The sequence below is a fragment of the Amphiura filiformis genome, chromosome 20, assembly GCF_039555335.1.
Source record: "Amphiura filiformis chromosome 20, Afil_fr2py, whole genome shotgun sequence".
In the NCBI taxonomy this organism is placed as follows: Eukaryota; Metazoa; Echinodermata; class Ophiuroidea; order Amphilepidida; family Amphiuridae; genus Amphiura; species Amphiura filiformis.
Window position 1 is genome coordinate 59,760,194 of NC_092647.1, and position 23,304 is coordinate 59,783,497.

Below are 23,304 nucleotides of genomic sequence, written 5' to 3' on the forward strand. Positions count from 1 at the left end.
TGTATTGTATGATTGTAAACATTTCAACCTTTTTATACCTAGATGGAACTAAATCAGTAAAGTCAGTACCAGAAAGCCTATTCCAATTGCAAACTCTACTGACTGGACCACAGAAAAGCAAAAGTAAGTTGGTCATTTTACATGGGACCAAGAAAAGAGAAGGTTGTAGACTTTCTGTGGCATTGTACTTTTGGTGTTGGTTGATACTCGTAAGGCATGGCATGTGTTGAATTACTGGTACAAAGCTGGCTAACTTGGTAACATTCATTCTGTTCAAGAAAAGGCCAGAAAAGGAACATAACAGTAACTAATAGCAGGAAGTGTGATTAGTGTTGGCCAATTCTGGGAGAAAAGAGTGAATGGTAGTAAGTGAAGGTCAGTGTACATGCTGGTGATGGGTGATGGTTCTGACTTTGTAATATTCTGACAGTGTAATATTTGATGCGATCAATGAGAATGAGTCAGTAACATTGATTTTGAGTTATTTGGCAAAAAAGGTACTCAAATTCTTTTGTTACTTACTGTTTTCAGCAACTGATATAATTGCATATAATTTGGATAACCAGTAGTTCAATTGTGATGGAGATTTCATTGAGGTGCAAGTAACGGATGTAAAAAAAAAATCCTTGATGAAATTAAATGGTATTGACAATTATAGACTCATATAACATGGTCATGTCACATATTATAATGTTCATCTGAAGGTTTGCCACACGGAATGAAAGATTGCTCACTTTGCAATTTATCAGTACAGTCCAACATCTTTAATCTGGTTTTGATGAGGCCAAGCAGTGGTTGGATACATGAACAATCTGAATTTGTTTAGTGTTGGATTTTTGTGTCATTTGGACAGCATATTGACAAAAGAAGAGTTTTATGTGAGAAAAGGTGTACCTAACACATCACCCAGCAGTGGTGTAGCGAGGGGGCACATGCCCTGTGGGCCACATTAGGGGGTTGCCGAAATGATGATGGATAAAAAAGAAATGGATCGACGAATAGTAGAACTCAACATTAAAAAAATAAAACCGCCATTTTCATGATTTTTTTGTAGTTGTTGTGGGGGGCAAGGTGGGCAATGTGGCACGGACATTGTCTTAGGGTGACCTTATCGCTGTTTATGCTAAATGTGCGATGAAAAATTTTTTGTCCACCTTAAAAAATTGGGGTCAGCAATTAATAATTTCCGGGCAAAAAATATTTCCGTCGGTTCATTCACAGGTTTGGGGTGCCACCATTTTGTATCCTGGCACCGCAGACCCTAGCTACGCCACTCATTCAGTGCTCTTATAATGTGCCTATTATTATGCCATATATGTGACCTGTTACCGCAAAATGAGTGTTAAGTCAAAAGTTGGTAGTTTTGATTCATTCTGGCAGCTGAGTTGATGGTCTTTGTTCGCCACACACATGTACAAGCCAGTAGTATGTCCTTTGTGAATGGCCCATTGTGCCCCCGTTCACAAAGGACATACAGACATACTATTGGCTTGAACAGGAGATTGCGAAACAAAGAACACCAACACATTAGCCATGATGTTACAAAACTACCAACTTGTGACTTAACGCTCATTTTGTGGTAGCAGGTCACATATTTAACATCTTCAAGCAGTATGTGCATGATTCACACCTGTAACTATTTAAAATTGAAATTAATCTCTTGGCTTGAATTCCAAACATGGTGTAAATTTTGCTGACTTACATCTAATATAACTTACTACTAACAAGTTAATCAGTCTGGTGATTCATCAGTATAGAGGTGGGTGATCTGATTTGTTCATATCGTCTTATTTGCATATTTTTTCTAAATTTAATTAATCCATTCTGCAGCTTATACATAATAACCAATTGAAAGAGAATGGTCACCTCTTCTTCTGTATAGTTTGTGTACTTTTCTTTGCATATTTAGTAATATTCATGATCTTATTTGCATATTCTTTGTGTTTACAAACATTTCAGGGTGACATTTTTCTGGAATTATGAGAAACATATGAGCTTTATTCACAATTTACATATCAAAATCACTATTTGTGGGGTGAGGTTATTATGTCAATTTGGGTCACCCACCTTTAAAGATGTAACAAATTTGAAATTGTCTCTAACTTTGTGGCATTCAACTAATTGTTTCAGGTTGGTTGTAGTATATATTAACATAAATCACCCTGGAGTGATACTAATTTTTCTGGTTATGCTAATTTTCTTTCAGCAGCTTTCAACAAAGTATGGAACCTGTCACATTAAAATTACTTTGACTGTTTTTTGTCTTCCAGATGCAGAGGATTTTTCAGCCAAACCACCAGGGCCTCATTCTCAGATGCTACTAGCAATGAACCGGCAACATCAGCAGATGCTACAACAGCAACAGCAGCAACAACAACAGCAACAAGCAGCGATGGGAATGCAAGCTATTCCACCACCGCAGATGTCGCCAATGGGTGGAGCAAATCTGCAAGGACCAAGACCCCACACATGATGCAGCCACAAAGCCCAGTTGGTCAGTTTGGAGGAGCTGTGTGTAGAAGCAATAGCGGGGATATCCGCCAGGCTATGCAATCATTTGGCAGAGTGCCGACACCCGTGCCTGGAATGCCAGATCAATTTCCTAACAATTCTCAGGGATTTGTTGCTCAACAAGGTCCAACGCCACCCCCTCGTTATGCCGTACCCCACCCTGCTGCATCGCCCCATGGCTCCACTCCTAGCCCGGTACCGATGGGTGTGAGATTACCTCTATCTAGTCCAGGACATATGTCTCCAATGCCCAGTCCAAGTGGACAACCAATGTTTGCCATGCACTCTAGAGGACCAAGTCCAAGTCCAGGACCTCAGATGGTTGGATTTCCTCCAAGACCTAGTCCGCCAATGGGAGGTCATCGTATGGTCAGCCCAGGATCCAGAATGCCTCCAGGAGGGCCAATGAGAGGACCGGTTCCAGGAATGCCGCAACACATGATGGGCCCTAGAATGCCTGGTCAAGGAATGCCAGGCCAACCAATGCCAGGTCAAGGAATGCCAGGCCAACCAATGCCAGGCCAACCAATGCCAGGTCAAGGAATGCCAGGTCAAGGAATGCCAGGCCATATGGGTCCAGGTGGTATGCCAATGGGAATGGCTCCAGGAATGAGAATGCAAGGCAGATTCCCTGGTGTACCACCACATATGCAGGGAATGCCTGCTATGGGTGCCATGCAAGGTCACATGTTACATGGACAGCAATTGCCTTTTGATCCTTATGAACAAAATGATGAACCTCCACCTGATCAAAGCAATACAGACCAATATGAAGAGTGGTTGTTACGAAGAAACCAGTACTTGCAAACTAGACTTAAATATTTTGAAGCAGAAACGCAGAAAGAACGTAAGAAAAAGAAAGCACTGTCAGCCAGACAGAGAAATAGCAAGAAGCACAACAAAGTGTTTTCAGAGGAAGATACAAAAGAACTAGAAGCTGTCACACAGAGGCACACCAAAGTAACAAAGATGCTGGAGCTAAGCCGCAAAGGTCAGCGACAACACTCTATTTTAATGCAAGAGTATGGTATGAAACACCAACAGCAAGTAATCGCAGCCCTCAGCACTCACCACTGGGTCTTCAGGGCAGACAGAACCCTATGATGCACATGAGAGGGCCAGCTCCAATGATGGTAGGCCCCAGCAAAACCCAATGATGCACCGGGTGGCATGATGCAAGGTGGAATGCCCACAACACCTCAGGACATGCAGCCACCAAGTCCCTTCATGGCTACACCGAGGATCCCCTCATGATGCAGCCACAGACACCTATGATGCCAGATGGCATGCAGAGTCCAATGCATGGTGGAATGATGGTTGGGATGCCTGGTGCATCACCACATCATCAACCAGGAATGCCTGGAGCTTCACCGCATCATCAGCCACAGATGCCTGGAGCTTCACCGCATCATCAACCACAGATGCCTGGAGCTTCACCACATCATCAGCCACAGATGCCTGGAGCTTCACCACATCATCAGCCACAGATGCCTGGAGCTTCACCACATCATCAGCCACAGATGCCTGGAGCTTCACCACATCATCAGCCACAGATGCCTGGGGCTTCACCGCATCATCAACCAGGAATGCCTGGTGCATCACCGGTGCATAACCCTCAGATGGTACCAGTTGGAGCACAATCACCAATGGTTGCAAGTGGCCAGCAGTCTCCTATGATTCAACCTGGTGCTCAATCTCCAATGCTGCCACCAGGATCTCAATCTCCAATGATCCCACCAGGCTCACAATCCCCAATGATAACGCCAGGACAACAGAGCCCCATGATGCCTGGTCAGCAGTTACCACCAGGAAGCCAGTCACCTATGATGCCAGGTACACCATCTCCAATGATACGTCCACATTTCAACGGACCTCCCACACCTGGTCAACATCCACAGTCACCGATGGTTGCAGGACCTCAAGCAGCAGTAGCACCAGATGGTAAAGTGGCAATTAGTATTACTGATGACAACAATCCATTCAGTGATGGCTTTTTGCAAAGAGAACGTCAGCAGAAAATGAAAGAGCAACAGGAGAAACAGTTGCATGAATTGGAACAGGCTCGGGTTATTCAGAGAATGGAGCAACAAGGACAAGCTCAGGTGTCTTTTGATCAAAATGGAGTTCCAATACAGCAAGGGCAACAACCATTTCTTGTTCAGAATCCAATACAATCACCCTATGGCAGAGAAACCCAATCAATTGAAGGATTTCCAATGCCACCAAGTTATCCATTGAAGCCAGGCAAAGAATCAAAACCAAGGAAAAGAGCTCGCAAGAAGAAGTCTGAAGCAGCGATGCCCGGTGGTATCTCCACAGAAGGCATGACATTAGCACAGCAGCAAGAATTACAAAATAGCTTGCAGGTTTTAAGTGGACTCTTAAACCAACCTGGTGCCAAAGATAGCAGTAAAACAGATATGCAAGCTTTGCAATCCATGGTTGCAGGTGCAGAAAGAACTAACATTGGATCAACACCCTCAAATCAGGGTGGTGCAAGACTTGATCCTGCTATAATTGCTCAAATCAGAGAAGGTCTCCTGAAGGGCAATCAGAACTTGCTATTGAAGCAGCTTCTTCAGGGACCTTCAATTGTTGCAAAAGGAGGACAATCAGCGCAGTCGTTGCAGTCTGTGCAAGGTCAGCCCCAGCATCATGCGCAGCAATTGCAGTTATTACAGCAGCAGTTACAGCAACTGCAGCAGCAGGAAAAACTTGGACAGCAACAGCAAACTCAGTCCATGCCCAATGCTACCGGAACTCATACCAAAGAAGAAGAGGAGGAGGAGCAAATTAAACTGACTCCTGAACAACAAAAGCAGCTTGAAATGATCGAAAAAATGCCCTTTCTGAAACAAGATGGAAAAGCCACAGACAATGATCATGAAATTCTTTTACAAATGCACAAGAAAGTTGGACATAAGAAAAAGAGCAAAGATAAAGATAAAGAACACAAAGAACATAAAGAACATAAAGAACACAAAGAACACAAGGAACATAAAGAACACAAAGAACATTCTCACCATCATAAACACAAGAAGAACAAGGAGCATAAAAAGGATAAGCACAAACATAAAAAGAAACGAAAGAAGGGAGAAGAAATCTCTGTAGAAGAACTCATGAATGCAATCAAGCAATTGCCAGCATTACCGCTCTCGGAACCAGCTGTCAATGTGAACTTTGCACTCTGTCCATTACTTGGACAAGGTCTTCCAAACGGGACTAGTCGGTTACGAGGAAACTTTGGTCAGTGCATCGTGGTGGATGGAGTAGCCGATTTTTATGCTCACTTTCCGAATGGACCCACCAATCCTCCAACACCACCAGCATCACCTCTAAAGGGATTAGTGAATGGGCCGACTTTGGCTGGGGATGTGATAACACGCCAGGGACCACTCAAACTGAAAACAGGTAAATAGTGTAGAATGTATTAGTCAATACAGTTTCATCCATGTTTATATAAAATATTGGATGAAATTGTATATCTAGGTCTCTTTAATAATATTTGGGAATAATATGATATTTATTCTGTCATCATTCAATCAACATAGGATTATCTGAACAAGGTTCGTCTTTTATCAAAAAAGCAGTTTCCATAAATATAAGCAGGGGAGGGAGAGAAACCCAAAATAAAACATGGGAGGGAATTCAAATTCCAGAATTCACAAACACATATTTTCTGTTACCTCTTTTCATGTTTGTTGCAGCGTCTTACTAAAACATGATTTTTAGGTGTTTATATTTACTTAGATGTCATCAATTTGTGTTTCACCTTTGTCTCTTCAACATTGAGGGTATTTTCATTTTTTTTTTGAGGATGAGCTGTGATAATGAAATATAAGAATTGCAAACCTGAGTACTTGACCAACATGTGCATAATTTATATTTAAACAAATTCAGTGTTCATTTCAAAAATGGCCACAAATGGAAAAAATACACCTACATTTTTTCCAAAAATGGTGCACATGTTTTTCAAACATTCAGGTAAGGCATTCAATAAGGCTAAAAAAATCCTAATTGTTTGCTTGTATCCTATTCTGACCGATCCTAATCTTGAAAATCTGGATCAAGTTTTTACTGAATCTGAATTCCAGATTTTTTTTCTTTCAGAATGTTTGACATCCTGTAAATTTTTTGAAATAGCTTGTTCTAAATTGTTTTCAGACATGAAAGAAGTGATACATTGGAGAAATTCCCAAATTTATTCTATTTAGGATTTTTTTATCAAGCTTAGAAGTAAGGCATTGACCTTTTCTGTAAATTCCATAAACCTTTGTAGGTAAGACCTGCGATGTCATCACTCATTTGACACCATGCCGTTTAGCTGTGTTACTGCGCATTTCAAAACTGATGTGCGCAGCAACGATGTGTCCATCTGCGTGACAACATTACCTGTCTACCTGCAAAGGCTTACAGGATTTACCGATAAGGTCAATTCTAAAAATGTTTTGGATATGAGATTTAAAAGAAAACCAGACTGATTGGCCCTGTCTTGCAGAGAGGGTGGAAAGGCAAGCAAGCAATTTATATGATTTTTTAGCCTAATCAAGACTCGTCCTTTGAATTATAAAATCTTCTCGCAGTAACAAAGGTGTTTTCAAACTCTTTCATAGATCACAGCTTGATCAAAGTTCAAACCTGCAATTTTATTTTGCCACTATTTCGTTAAGTTTTGCACTGAAAAACAATCCATGATTACAATTTTATTAGTGGTATATAGATTGTTCTTTCTTTCCGTTTTGAGTTTTGTACATTTTAGTTGAATTTTAATTTTGTACCTTTTAGTTGATATTGTGAATAGATTATTCTAACAGATTGATGCAGGAGAAAATTTAGGAAGAAACTGCACAACAATATGATGTGGTGAAGTGTCTTTTTAAAGAGATTCACCAGATAGTTGATGTATACCTACAAAAGATGCCACCGTCTAATGTTCATATCATAATAAGCAGCATAGAGATTTTTTTCAGTCATGATATAGGAAAAGAGAAAATCACTGACTGCTGGTGTGATATGGGCATTAGGGATAGCTTAAAACTTAAAACTCCGCCAGGCACTTAGGCAAAACAGGTAAGTGGACCTGGTTTCTATCGTTAGGAACAATAGAACATGTCAAGTGGCTGTTGGGTTTTCAAGCTATCCCTAATTTGAACGGTGTTGTGTGTTTGATCATTTCAACTGTGGTGGATCTCGATCACAAGAGACATGAACACATCAGTCCAAACCATAAGGTGTCTGAAGCCATTGACTTGTGCTCAGATATACAGCTGGTTTGGATGATTAATATCATATTGCAAGTATTTGTAACCCTGGGATAATATTTTAGGCTAGATTATACACCAATCTTTTTAGAATGATCTCATTTACACATTCTTTGGTCATTGTAACTTGAACAAGTTAAATTTAACAAACCTTTGACCTTTGCTTTAAATGCATCTAATATGTAAAGAGTGGAGGCATTGAGCAAGGACAAATGCTTTGCTAAATTTAAGCTTTTAAAGCACTCATGAATACTTGTTGTACTTACCAGTGCATTCTCATCGCAAACATTTGGTGACCTTTTAGGTTTTGTACATCAAACTCTATAGTACTTTTCACTTGAAAGAGTTATTATGCATGTACACAGATGCACTAGAGGACTTCATATATATATGTGGTTTTCAGTCACCAGATGTCTGTAAGAATAAGCACAGTACTGTTGATATGTTGATGCCCACCCTTGTTGCAATAAGGGCTGGTGTTCTCTCTTTTCCCTGCATGAATACAACTAATTTTTACTCATCATCATCTCACTTTGAAGTGGTTCCACTTCCGTCACTCTTTACCATTCATCACAAAAATACTGGAAAATTAATGCAAGGAAATTCCTCAGAATTGTTTCATTTTGATTTTATTTTCATTATATAAAATGGATGATGCTCATTTGGTTCTGATAATAGTAGATACAATGTACATTAGTTGAGAATTGTTCTGACCACAGTGACATTTTAAAATTGTACTTCCCTTCTATATTTCTTAAAGTGCACATCATTATGTAAGCTCATGGTCACACAAAAATGTAGCGAAATGTTTGAAATGAAGAAAGAGCATTTGAATGAACGTGTAACTGCAATCTGAGAATTTTACCAAATTGGTGTTAAAATTCTTCACCGATCCTCATCAAATAATCAAGTTTTGTTTGAAAATAAACTGAATCAAGAATTAATTTTGTCTTTACTTTGGCAGATGAAGAGGTTTCATCCATGCTAATTATTATTCCATTGTATTTAATAAAGATACTTTAAGTTCTGAAGTGGTAAAAGAGTGTAGAAATTGGTTTCCAATTCAATTGTGTCTCGTACCTGTCTGTGTCACCTTCTCTAAGAGTAGCGTCAGTCAGTCACTCAATTTTTCCATTGTTCATTCCCTGTTTTTCAATTTCTTGTTCATTTCATTTTGTTTTGAAAAATAATCACAAAGGGATGCAAATCATTTATTCATTTGGCTATCTAGGGGTAATGGATTCAATTTAACGAATGACTTTTCCTAATTTTGGGCATCCGGCATGCGTACATACCCCTACTATTACTACTACTCTTATGTAATAGGTACAGACGTGACAGTTATGACAGGCGATGAAATCATGCGGGAAATGCAGGCCCACCAGCGCACCATAACCCGCACTATGAACCACGCCTACACTGGCGCTCATCACGATCTCTCCGCCTCTATTCCTACCCGCCACCTTCCCACCATCCAGGAGAAAGGCCTGGTTCTTTAAGCGATGACATTGTGCCGTCGTCTTCTCCCGAGTTGGAGGGACGAGATGCCACAGGAGCCGTGCCGAATGAAGGGTCTGAAGCTGATTACCCAGAATGCAGTGGAGATGTGTCAGGATAGATCTATCTCACCATCAATACCAATCATTAGACCAACTCCAAGGAAAGGTAAGTGGGGACAAGCATCAACAAAATGAGTCGGTGTGACAAAGTTATAATAATAGTCGCCTTTTGTAATGTGTGCAAGATACGAAGCAGAGTTCAAATTACACTTGCCCATTAGTAATTGAGAGCTGCAACCTCAGGCAAGGTGATCAAATTAAATTTTGGCCTGATATTTAGTGATTGGCTTTTCATTCTAAGAGGTTGTCAGTCACCTGATAAATCATTTTAAAGTTCACCATCTTACGATTATTTGGTCACAGTTTTGGGATACTTTGAAATGTCATAAAAGCAGCATAAGGTGACCAATTTGTTAACAACTTTGTTGCACTTACATTGTGATGCAGAGGAATGCCATAAATGTCCATGGGTCCCAGTTCTATAGTAACATAGTTCAAACAAGTGAAGAGCTTTGTTTCAAAACCCCTTACATCCACTTGCCTAATTTTGAGAACACATCAAAAAATCATCAAAATAGTCACTGATATATAAGGTGTTTTTCAACAAAAGCAGTTTTGGGCAGGATGCTCATCCTACCCAAGTATCCCGCCAAAAACTACTTTTGTTGCAACCCCTATATATCAGTGATTTTTTTGATGTGTTCTCAAAAATGGGCAAGTGTATGTAAGGGGTTTTGAAACAAAACTCTTCAAGTGTTGGAAGAAAACATCTAGTATATTTTACCAGCAATAGAAGGCAAGTAAAGTTCTTGTTTTGATGCTCTAAAAATCCAAAGTCCTGGTAGACTGAGGTTAAATAGGAGTCCATCGCTCACTGTTCCTTTATTTTTAAGAGGGGTTTTGTTGTATTATTCCCTCTCTGTTTATTTATCCCAGAGTTGATTAGTCGGTGTGTGGATTCTTTGACAGACCATACTGAAGCTTTGTTGATTTTTAAGTTGAATTGTAGCATTTGTTTTATTAGTTCATAGTTAAGTTAAGGGATCTGGAATGGCGTTTTGAGCATTTCGACAGTATTTTTTTGTGGGACATGAGAGCACATCAGACATATCGAATTGCATTCTGAATCTGAAGAATGTCTTTCTGATATCAAATCATTTATTTTTTTATTTTTTGAAATTCACGATATAATACAAATTTTATGACAAATTATTAAAATTTGATATTTTTCACATTTTTGATATATAACTGTCCTCGAAGTAAATTTTATAAATCTAATGACATATTCTTAAAGGGTATGTAGCTGGGTGGAAAAAGCCGACGATCAATTGAAAATTTTGACCTTTCATATTGAAGATATGGATTTTTTTTTCCAAAAGACCTAATTTTTTTTTGGTGTTTTGGGAAAAAATTCATATCTTCAAAAGCGAAAAGGTCAAAATTTTCAATTGATTGTCGGCTTTTCATCCCACCTACATACATGTTAAGTATAAATCATCAGATTTATAAAGTTTACTTCGAGTACTGTTAAATATCAAAAATATCAATTTTTAATAATTTGCCATAAAATGTGTATTAGATTGCGAATTTCAAAAAATCAAAATTATTTGATATCAGAATGACATTCTTCGTATTCAGAATGCAATTTGATATGTCTGATGTGCTCTAATGTCCCAAAATAAATACTGTCCAAACGTTCATACACCAGCCCTTGAGTAAGTTAAATTTGTTATTACAAGAAAATTAAACTCTTTTTTTTGTAGTGCGCTTGGAAGTGTCGCCATTACTGGACTACTGGTGCTGCAATTGGGGTACAATCTTAGCACCAAGGCTGTTTAGAACCAAAATTTTGTGAAAATCCAAAAATAGTTGGTGCTTATTTTAGTGGTATCTTGAGTATTTGGGAACAGATTTTGAATTTAAAGAGTAGCACATGGGTCATATTTCATTTCAGGCAGGTCAAACTATTTTGTTTTTTGGAATCCTTAGGGTGAGAAGAATACTTGGTTTTTATCCAAAATTGACCACCAACTTAACCCCTGTGTTGCCCTTTGAATCCAAAATTCACAACAACAATAACAAAATAAGCACTAGCAATTTTGAAGTTTTCATTTAATATTGTTCCAAGACAAACATTGGTGCCAATATTTTGCCCAAATGTTTTGATACAGTTCCAAGTGTTCTATTGACTTTGTAAAGCTCTTCTTCCATGCAAATTGTTCTGAACTATTGTTAAAACATATCTTGAACCTATAAATGGTGGTTCAGTTGAATACATTCCACTATTTTAAATTGCCAACATACCAGATATCATCTCTATGTATGTACAATAATATAGAGATATGAATGTCGGGAACATATGATATCGTTATGAACACGGCAGAGTGCCGAATACGCAAAATTGCTGTTCTGAGTAAACGGTGTTTGAAAATCTTGGTACTATTTCATTGGTCCTTCTAAAATTTAGAACATTCGTGAGCACTCATTTGAAATGTATATTATAGAAGTGAATGTACACGAATTATTGGCAATACTTGCATGTTCTGAAATAATAGATATAATATGAGCCCTAAGTAAGATTTACCATTAATTTTGGTGGAAATAAAAGATAACCTGAAACATAATCATAAGCATACAAAAACTCAATTTGCTCAAAATTCTCGATTCGTCACTCTGCCGAATTCATAACGATATGAAAACAATCTAATATAATTGAAGGGGAAAAGTCACCAGTTGTATGTTTGTTTTCTTTGTAGCCAACAAATCCAAACTAATGGAAGCCTTTACCAAACTAAAAGATCTGCCACACAGTACTAGAGCACTATTATCACCAAGTTTGCTATCAGGTGGTATGATAACAGTCACATTGACTCTATCAGAAGCAGCGTCCCCCAACGTCAAAGCTGTGGTTGCTGCATTATCGGGTCTGCTCAATGTACCTGAGCCAAACAGTTTTGAAATCAGTGATGGAGCTAGTCGTAAGGCGCCGATGGTTGTGGGCAAGAAGGAAGTGTTTCCTCCATCAGGTAAGCAAGGTAACAGTGACGTTTTACATTTTAATATATTAATCAAATTTATCTTAGAATGAAACATTCAGGGCTGATGGTGCCTAAATACTCACCAGCATCCTTCTTATTGGTAGCTATGCTATTATGCGGGTAACCTGCTCTTCTTATTGGAAACAATTTTAGATCTCTTGTGTATATGAGAGTTTTTCAGATTCAGATTTACTTGTTTTCATCAAATCACATAAATGTTCAGCAATGTACAAATTAAAAAAGTACTTTGTGATCCTAGCATCCTGCTGTTATGCCATTTTTCAATAGCTATCCACCAAAAAAATTTAATCCCAAAATTTAAGTTGATTCCGATATTTTTGCGAGTTATGCATGATTATGTGTATTACACTGCTCCATAGGCCACTGTATTGAATTATTTGGTGATATTTTTGCCTAATGAATTAATCTACAAGAAATTTTTTGTACATAAACATTATGTAGCCAGAGGTTTCTAAATATTTCATGAATCCAGATTATTTATGAGTACGGTATGTGGATTATACCGCGGAAAACTGGCACAATCAAATATGTTGCGACATTATCCTTATTATTGATCAATAATCAAATATTTTCATCATGCCCTGAAAGTTCAAGCAGTACCACATGAAATTAGCTCAAGTTTATATAATATTTGCTCGCCTGTAAAACCAGTTGAAATCCATACTCCCCCTAGACTTCATTCAAATTGAGTCCGCCATTCAGGTAACTCCATTTGAAATTCACATTCCTGTGGAAGATTAAGGTCATGGCTTCTATGGGGGTGTATGGATTTCTGATGTAATAACCCATTGAAATGCTGAATTTGTGATAGAAAAGCTCATGCATAATTTACAGAACTTGCTTATTCTTAATCGCATTCACAGAAGCTGGGTTGCAGAGAATTCGAGTGGACCCAAATACAACGGGCATTAAGTTCTGCAAGCACTGTGATGTTGTCATTCTGGGCGAAGGCTTCACCAAAACCTCAGGTAACCCTGCTGAAATCGGACAGATATTCTGCAGTAGTGCCTGCTACATGCAGTACAGCATCTCAAGACAGTCTGGTCAACAGAGCACCTCAGACTTTGCTCCTGCCGTGGTCAACCATGTGAATAACAGTAAACAGGGTATTGCATCAAATTTGTCCTTGATCAATCAAGCTGGAGGAGGTGTGTCCTTAGCAGCAGTGTCTGCAGCAGCCTCGGCTGTAGCATCTGCAGCGACAACAGTATCAGGTGGTGCTGGTGCCGCTGCAGCAAAACTATCAACATCAGGTGCAGATACTGCTCAATCTAGAACTTCTTCACAAACCACAGCTTTATTATCATCCGTATCATTACAACTACAGCAACAGCAACTTCAGCAACAGAAGTCACCTATTCAATCCCCTGCTCCTCAAGTATCAACATCCCAACCTACATCATCATCAGCGACAGCAGTGCCTCCCAGACCTGTTGAAACAACCACAACTGCCAGTACCACATCAGCAGTGACAACTTCATCATCAGCAAGTGTAACCCAAACTGTACCTCAACTCAAACTGAATATCAAACCCCCAGTGAGGCCTCAAGGAAAGCCAGCTCTTATTCCGCCTTCATCTCATAAAGTAGAAGTAAAAGAGGAAGTGAAACCTGGGAAACCATTTAGGAGGAAAGGTTCTCATCATGATGAGCATGTAGTAAGTGGAGATGTTTTTGATGCACTTTTAGAATATACTAATGTAGTACTTAACCCATACATTGAAAAAGCTAGGCTCGGCATTTTCTTGTCTGGAGATTTGAATCTTAATTTTTATCCCATTTATAAGTAGCTCTGTGCGACTCAGATATGAGATGCGATCTCAAAGACGGACATAGCCTTTCAGTTTCCTTCATATTTTGTCAATATTTCTGAAAAGATAATGATTTAATGGTATTCCCCCCAAATTATCAACCATTTTTAAGCAACTTGAGACAATTTTGTTCATCAATGAAGTATATGATTATCAACCAGGTCATTATCTTGTACTTGGAAGATATTTTGTCAAGACATGTCACTGCGCAGACTTCATTTACCTGTAGTATGGTTGCTTCAATTAGGAATCATGAAATCAACCTGGTTGGGAAAACCATACACAAATTCAATAATGTGAACCATTTGTTACGTTCTTTTGCAGCCTTCGGTGAAGAAATGGAAGAACATCAGATGGAAGAAGTGGCATTATCCTTCCTCACTTCTCAATAAGAAATACAAGCCACCAAGTGAACAAGACATTGATGAGTTGATGAAGAAGTTGGGTACATCCCTGAGACCAATCCCCTCACTTAAAGACCAAAGACTCTGTGCCCTTTGTGGTGGCACAGGAGATGGGGACACTAATGGCCCAGCAAGGTTAGTATGCATTCACTGATGTGTGTTTGTGTGTGGGGGGGTATATCTTTAAGACCAATCCCTTATTCAAAAACCAAAATAATCTGGGCCCATTACGTTGGCACAGGTGATGGGTACACTAATATGCATTCATTATGTGTGTGTGGTGGGACAGGTCTATTTTGCTGTCAATCATGGACTTTGATATGAATTTACCACAGTCAGGACTGTGATACTCTCATTCAAGTGAAGATAGACAACTGACTTCATTTTGTTTTAAAATTTCATTTGGTCTCATACCCAGAATTATTCAGCTTATCAAGGGTTCAGAACCAGAAAGCCCTTACTCCCTAGTGTCACCTTTCACAAAATGAGCATACAGTTGGCTCCTTGCTTTGGTCTTCAAAAATCACAATTTGCTCTCAAACCACGATATAATACAACTATGCCAAATTTCATACTTTTCCCCAAATTTTGCATAATCTGTCCAGTGTATTGCATGTGGCAAGATTGCTACTACATTTCCTGTAAGTTTGATTGTGCAAGATCAGGTGGCTTTAAATGATAAAACCATTAAATAGTCATAGTTGTGTATGCTTGGGCATGAAACCAAGTCTTTTTGACCACTAATGTTCACCCCATAGATGGCGATATATGCATAAACCTTTGATGAAAGTTTATTTCATTCTGATAGTTGGAAGTGTAGTATAGACTATTGAACATGGATATTATTTTAAGGATATGATTCTTGTAACAATATTAATTCCTTTCAATATACTTCTTCCTGCAGACTACTTAACTATGCAGTTGATTCTTGGATTCACTTGAATTGCGCCCTCTGGTCAGAAGAAGTTTACGAGACTCTGAACGGTGCATTGATTAATGTCAATTCAGCACTGAAGCGAGGGCTGACCATCACATGTTGCTACTGCAGTAAAGTTGGTGCTACAATTTGCTGTCACAAGACTCGCTGTATCAATGTGTATCACTTTGGCTGTGCCATCAGCGATCACTGCATGTTCTTCAAGGATAAGGTAGGTCATATTTGGGTTTGAACTTTTCAAACTGTTCATTCTCAAACAGTGTAAACTCATGCCACCGGGCCCCATTTTGCAAAGCCTTACGATTGATTTACCACATCTTATCCCCCATTAAATCAAGCGTAAGATTTATCGTAAGCCTTTGTGAAATGGGGTTGTATTCAAGTTACAACTCGAGTCCATGACTGGAGAGGGGGAAATATTGAACGATGGTTGATAAGCTATTTGAACTTTCCAAGTTGGTAGTGGTCGCATGGAGTGGTGTAAATATGAGTGTCTTGATCGACAGCCTCTTTCTTCCCCCACACTTTTTCATATCAAAATGGAGATTTTGGCATCGGAAGAAAGCTCATATTTTTCTCATAATCCCAGTGAAATTAATGGCCCAAATTATATTCTGTTTAGATGCTACGAATGAAAAATTGTGGTATACCACATATACACCGTTCTATGGGCCATTGTGAAACAAGTTTTTACTTCTAATATCAAAACGGCTAGTGCTATTTGCCTCAAAACTTGGGAATTTGAATATTTTGGTACAGGCCAAGGTGAGGTATGAGAGATTTGCATGAGCATAAATTTTGAGAAATATGATAATAAAATCAAGAAATGTATCGACCCCCTAATAATGAAATGTCTGTTTTCTGCTCAACAACATTATTTTACCATGTGTATTTTTTCTTTGCAGACCATGTTGTGTCCATTACACTGCCCATCCAAGCCAACAGATAACATGCTGCATTCTCATGTGGTATTCAGACGAGTGTATGTCAGCAGGGAGGAACATAAACAAGTTGCCAGGTATAACATCTATATAAGGCCTGCATCATCTCTCACTTCCATTGATCTTGATATGATATGGCCAAAAGAAGTTTCAAATTCCTCTGCATTTCACGATTAATGGTACCATGAAAATAATATGTTGAAAATTACAAGTTAAATTTTGATGGGTGTCTTCAGCATGGTATAGCTTAGCTTCCTAAATAGTCAAGAGAATGAAAAATTGGTTTTGCTTGAAACATTACCAAATTTGATGAATCGGGTTACCTTTGAGAAAATATGTATGCACTAATGGATCGAAATATTACTTACGATAAGTTAGCTAGGATTTTGTCACAGAATATAGATTTTTTAATGAAATAGCTCATAAAGTACATAAAGAGACCTGCTCCCACAAAACTTGGGTAAAGTCAGGAGATTCTGATTTAGAGATGTGTCTAAATTAAAAATGCTCAAATTGTCAGCTTTAAAATGATATATCACATATTATGATTATTCAATCTTTTATTCTTCAAAAATATCTATTTGGCTTCAAAATTGCTTGATTTTCTATTGACTTTTGGCATGTTTATTAGACAGTATCTTACATAAAGCCTTGACAGTTTTGTCAAGGTTTTTATGGGAGCAAGTCTCATGCTTGCCTAATTGTTTTATGTTGATTTTTCAGTACACAAAATATTTCACAATAATAATCTAAAAAATGTATGAGTTATAAGCACTTGTTATGTGAGAAATCTTACTGACAATAGTATCCAGACTAACATCTCTATATTTATTTTATTTTCTTTGCCTAGCATTATGCAACAGGCCGACAGACAGTTCACCCTTCGTGTCGGCAGCCTTGTCTTCCGCAACCTAGGCCAACTACTTCCCCACCAGCTGTCAGCATTCCACTCCTGCAATGCCATCTACCCAGTCGGCTATGAGATCACCAGGCTATACTGGAGCATGCGTTTCACCAACAAGCGATGCAGCTATTCATGCAGTGTGCAGGATAACATGGGCAGGCCTCAGTTTACAATCAGGGTGATGGAACAGGGTCATGAGGATGTGGTGGTGATAGATGAAACCTGCAAAGGTGAGCCAGTTGTAAAAACTGTTTGACATATAGTATCCTTGGAGCTGTTTTATAATGTCCATCCCTTTGCTGTTAGGTTACTTGATGAAACTTTCCACCCTATAAAACGTTAAAGGAAAAACCATGAAACAGAAAAAAGGGGGATTTAGGTGGATGTTATACAAGGAAAGGTGTCCTTTATACAAAGTAAATCATCAGCTTTTGCTCTTTATAGGGAGAATTGCTAAAGTATGACACTCTAATTCATAGATGTGCTAATAGTCATTAATTATATGAAAGCAATCTGACCAAGACCATTTTACATTTGACATGAAGACGAGGAGTACCTACATACCTTTGTTTTCGCTCAAGTGGGCCCTTGAAATTAGAAACCGTAGTTAACTTTCAAACATGAGCTGTTGACAAGACTCGTAAAAGAAGTTATATTTGTAATTTTTTTATGAAACAAGCACAACATATTTTGATCGTTTTTTGGAGCCTTTTGGAGGAAGAAAGTATTTTATACAGACTATTTCTGATTGTGCCTTTATAATGTATGTTTGTTTTCCTTTATGTATACAAGGTGTGTGGCTGAAGGTGTTGGAACCCATTGCCAAGATGAGAAGAGATGCTGACATGCTCAAGTTATTCCCCAACTTCTTGACTGGTGAAGACCTATACGGATTCATGGAGCCTGCTCTGCAGAGGGTCTTGGAATCGGTAAGTGAAGTTGAAAGATCTTGACAAGGCCGTTTCATCCTTCCCCCACCATATTTGAATGCTCAACCAAGCTACAATAAGTGAGACAATTTGACTAAAACACAGCTTAAACCAAAATTTGTGTGAACGTACTGGAAGATAAAGATCAGCGTTTGTACATCAAAATATCCGCCTTTTCAGAAAGTTTCAGGTCTTTTGCCCGATGAAAGTTCCCCTTTACAAGTTAGGTAGCAGTCAAACATAGACTTCCTATTGTACTAGGTTAATTACTTAATCACTTCACAGTTATTTTTTGTCTTGCCTGAACTATGTTCAGAGGGAGACTTGTGATCACTATGGTGCATGTGTGAGATCAGAAAAGCTTGTGAACATGTTATCTTGAGAACCGTTAGTGCTATGGTGACGAAACTTGCTAAGGATTAGCAAGACCACAGGGTCTCGACCTGATCAGATTTTATTATAAGATTTATAAATTAATTTGGTTGTTATTTTGGTATATTGTAGTAATATTTTCCAATGCTTTTTGCACCTTGAGCATCTTCAGGATGTAATTGTGCCCGTGATAAATTGTCATTATTAACTATATGTTGACATAAAATTAACCAAAGGATCAAAAGTGTGTACAAGGCAAAAAACATGTTTAAAACAGTAGAAGTGGTATGTAGTTTATTTTATAAGTTTGTCTACTTGTTTTTTTCTAGTTGCCTGGTGTGGAGTTGATCCAGAGTTACAGCTTCAGGTTTGGTCGTTCTCCTCTCATTGAGCTACCCTTAGCAATCAATCCAACTGGCTGTGCTAGATCAGAACCAAAGATGAGGACTCACTTCAGGAGGTATGTAACTAGTCTTTGTATGTATTCTGGAAGAATGTGGATGAGATCATTTTTTCATGACGGTGTATAGATTCAAGGCCTTCTTTTGTCACTGAACAGCCTCAGACTGAAACTGAACAGCCTCAGACTGTTGATAAGATTGGTTGTGCCAGAGACAAAAATGGGGTGTGTTCTTTGTGTATGTTGCTTGACAATCGAGTACAGAATAGCCACAGTCTTGCAGTGATAATACAGGTACAAACATTTGTGTCATTTGTGAAGAATTGATTGATTAACCAAATCAAGTTATTCATACTAACTAAAAATAAGAAATGTACTGCCACACAAGTGTGTGAGTAACTTGTGATTATAATATTTTGCAGTAAACCTTTGACGAATGCGTACTACTATGATGTTGCAAAGACAAAGTCAGAGCTAACAACAAGTACAGGGCAAAGTTCATTTATAAATTTCCACTCGGCAACAGCATATGGCCTCTGCGGCCAATCAAAGACAAGTGTGTTTCAATGCAGTAAATACGCAATGTACGCTTAAAATATGCTTTCGTCAAAGGTTTACTGCAAAATATTATAGTGCTTATTTACTGTAGCATGTACTAGCGACTTATTTCATAATTTTTATTCTTTTTCAGACCACACACCTTGACCAGTAACACCTTCTCCAGATCATTCCAGACCACGTTATCCAACGATTCCATGTCCCCTTATAACAAGCAATTTGTACATTCCAAATCGTCGCATAATATCGCAAACTGAAGACTGATTGGAAGACCAATGTCTACCTCGGCCGCTCTCATATACAGGTAATGAAATAGCACAGTGGATAATAGTTTTGTGCTCTGACAAGTACAAAATTCACCAATTAAATTGATTGTAAATGGGAGATTTTTAGCCTAACATTCACGTACATGTGTTGACAGAAATTCAATGCCTGCATATTGTTTCCAATAGTGAGAGCGATTTACTTTGAAATTTTTAATTGTCAGTTGCTATGCATTATTGTACACTCTGTCCAGGCTTGCTAAACAGGCATTAATTATTGCCTTATCAATAGAGGTGAGAATCCTGTTGGGAATGCTCAACCACACATTCTCAAAAATCCTCTGGATACACTAACCAATTAGCAGTTCCTCTTTGATATACAAAGCAATAGTTAACTGTGCAGAACATTTAATTTGTCATATAAATGTGCCAGAGATTACTCAAGCTGTAAATCTGACCAAAAGGAGCAATTATCAATGAGTGAACAATTAGTGGTTTTTACTCCATTCTGTTTAGATACAGGCACATTGTAGATAAATGTACATTAAACCATTACAGCACTCGTCTCAGTGTTGATCCAAGTCTAGTATTGTTTGCTCATCAGAGACTGACTTCATTGGCGTAAACCATTTTCTTGTTCTATATAATAAAAATACTTGAGAATCCTTGTCTTAAAAATGTATTATTTTCATGCATGAACTTTTTAAGAAAGAGATGTAAGAAAATCAAAGATAATTCTGGATAATTCAAATCACTTCCATTCGGAAGTTTGGTCAGTGCTTGGAAGTAACAACAATAACTCAAAAGATACAGGTTAACCTGTAGACAGCTTAATATACATCAAATGTTTTAGTTTTGTATGTGTATGTATATTTGTTTTTAAACTGATAGAAGAAATCAAATTACTACCAAAATCTCAACTTTGTCTATTTCAGGGTTTGGGTCTGTTTGCAGCCCACGACCACGAGAAACACACCATGGTCATCAGTACATTGGTACCTTGATTACAACGAGGTGGCCAACAGGCGAGAGAAAGAGTATGAGGCAGGCAACCGTGGGCGTCTACATGTTCCGTGATCGACAACGACACCGTGATCGATGCTACCATGTCTGGTAATCCAGCTAGATACATCAATCATTCGTGCAATCCCAACTGCGTGGCTGAGGTGGTGAGCTTTGATAAAGAGGATAAGATCATCATCATCTCCAATAGGAGGCTCTACAAAGGAGAGGAGGTAAGATTGATAAGGCTAGATGGTAACAAATTAAGTTATCAGTTTTTTGCAAAGATGGGATTCTGAAAATCAAACAGATAAAAAAAATTAATTTTGCATGACATGTCCATGATAAAATATAATGTCAAGGCACACACACCCATTTATGAATGCAAAGTATTGATTGTCAAGCACATACACCCATTTATGAATGCAATGTGTCAGCAGTGGCTGCACTGTGTTGCTAGTATGCAGAATGTTTGGTCCAAATATGGTGAGACTTGGCAACAAGTTTTCAGTGACAAGTGGTAGGTTGAAAATTGCTCATCGGACAGTGAGTCAAAAGCTTCCCACAGGGGTGAGCTCTTTAGTAGCAGTGTGAACCGATAAATATCTAATCAAGTTTTTTTCACTGGTTATGATTAATGATACTTTTGATCTTTTAAAGGTTAGAGGTCCTATTGTGTAACATGTGATGATTTCTACTTCTCATTGAGGCCCATAACCCTAACATTCCTTTTCCAAGTTAAAATGCTCCAGTGGTTTTGATTCTAAAAGTAAAAATGTATCACAATGGTCTAAAGAACAGAACATGACTTATGGGGTGTAACCACCAAACTAATCAACCATGTTTTTGGTCATAACTCCTAGCTAAACATATTTCAGGCCTAACATTTGACCGGAGTAAATTGGGTAGTACGACTATCATTCGGGTCACAAACCTTTAATGCATTACCAATTTTGTCGCATTCCAGCTCACCTACGACTACAAGTTCGATTTTGAAGACAACAACAAGATCCCTTGTCTGTGCAAAGCTCCAGGTTGCAAAAAATGGATGAACTAAGAACCATGATACTGCTGGGATGCCAAGGAGAACTAGATAAACGCCAGTGGACCAGAGAAGAGATGAAGAGCTAAAAGACCAAAGCAGAACCAGCACCTGGATGATCAGTAAGCGATAGGAGAATGGATCATAGCATCATGCTGTACTACCAGAAGAAATAATCATCTGAGAAGTGAAGAGCAGACTACTTATTGGTAGAGCTTCAACCAGCCTGTGGTGTTGTATGTAGTGTAATCAAGATGTTGTGATGTGTGGTGGAGGAGTCCTCAAGATGTCATGGTGGTTTTTTGCATTGGTGTTTTGTACCCAATCTGGTTTGTATCACAGATATGTGTTTTGTAATAATAATGACAGTTGTACTCCGATGGCAATTGAATGAACACAGTGTGCCATTTTAGATGTGTGCGTAATTAGGCAGGTCTGCTGCGTCCTGTAACCTCCATATGGTTGTGTTGTCATGGAAGAGTGGAGGGCATTTGTCACGCTATGTTCATTCTATTGCCCATTCAAGTATTGGTACCATCAGTGTTCAAAATATGCCTCAAAAAGTTACAGGCCAGCAGGGCTTCACCTTTAAAAGTTTCCGGCGAGCCGAGCCAGCAACTATAGATGCCAGTCAGAAAAGTTACCGGCCAGGTCAAAAAGTTACAGGCCAATGGCGGCTGACCGCCCTATTTGAACGCTGGGTACCATCTAAAAGTAGAAAAATCTTAAGGATGTTTTGTCACCGACTATTGCATCAATGTATGTTTGATAGAAATTATGATCAACTTCTGTGTTCTACTTCTACTGTGTTCTGACTATTGGACTGGAATATCGTAAGATATTTTACCAATAGTTACAATTCCAAACATGACTTAACAAACAAATATGTGACAGAGAGAAGTGTTTTCTCCATGTTATAAAATAAGGTGCCATTTGAATGATGCCAACTAAATTGTTTGTAACAAATATTTTGACTACTAAATTGTTGAGATAAACTGGTTAGGAAACCGTTTTGTTATTGTATAAGAATGAGAATCTTGGACAATATTTGATGGATGAAAGCATGATTTCAAGGTTTCTCAAGATGGCTTGAAGGAATAAATGATTTTGCTATCATTCTCAATATTGTATCACAAATATATAGACTTCCCTATTATTAGGTTTGTATCAACTGCTGTACAAAACTAATATATACATGAACAGTTAGGACAGTGCAAAGTTGAATTTATATTTAATTGCTTTACCCACATTTTTGACAGGAATGGCAAGCTAATAAATTATTGGTAATCATCACTTTTACAAATGCGAAATCTTTTGGTTGACTTTGCTGTGTATTTCAATAAACTTAGTGG

General features: G+C 38.4%; 1 protein-coding gene across 1 annotated transcript in view; it reads left to right on the forward strand.

Annotated features, from left to right (window-relative positions):
* LOC140142475 (histone-lysine N-methyltransferase 2C-like) overlaps window positions 1-22,408 on the forward strand; it is a 71,352-nt gene extending 48,944 nt beyond the window's left edge. Inside the window, 21 exon segments of the mRNA XM_072164460.1 lie at window positions 2,271-2,463; window positions 2,466-3,562; window positions 3,565-5,922; window positions 9,099-9,224; window positions 9,227-9,324; window positions 9,326-9,437; window positions 12,088-12,366; window positions 13,254-14,047; window positions 14,525-14,739; window positions 15,509-15,752; window positions 16,447-16,559; window positions 17,333-17,616; window positions 18,179-18,315; window positions 19,017-19,147; window positions 19,779-19,887; window positions 19,890-19,949; window positions 20,844-20,902; window positions 20,904-20,964; window positions 20,966-20,983; window positions 20,985-21,143; window positions 21,878-22,408. Coding sequence (XP_072020561.1) covers window positions 2,271-2,463; window positions 2,466-3,562; window positions 3,565-5,922; window positions 9,099-9,224; window positions 9,227-9,324; window positions 9,326-9,437; window positions 12,088-12,366; window positions 13,254-14,047; window positions 14,525-14,739; window positions 15,509-15,752; window positions 16,447-16,559; window positions 17,333-17,616; window positions 18,179-18,315; window positions 19,017-19,147; window positions 19,779-19,887; window positions 19,890-19,949; window positions 20,844-20,902; window positions 20,904-20,964; window positions 20,966-20,983; window positions 20,985-21,143; window positions 21,878-21,967 — 6,737 coding nt within the window. The 3' untranslated portion in view covers window positions 21,968-22,408.
* The last annotated feature ends 896 nt before the right edge of the window (window positions 22,409-23,304 follow it).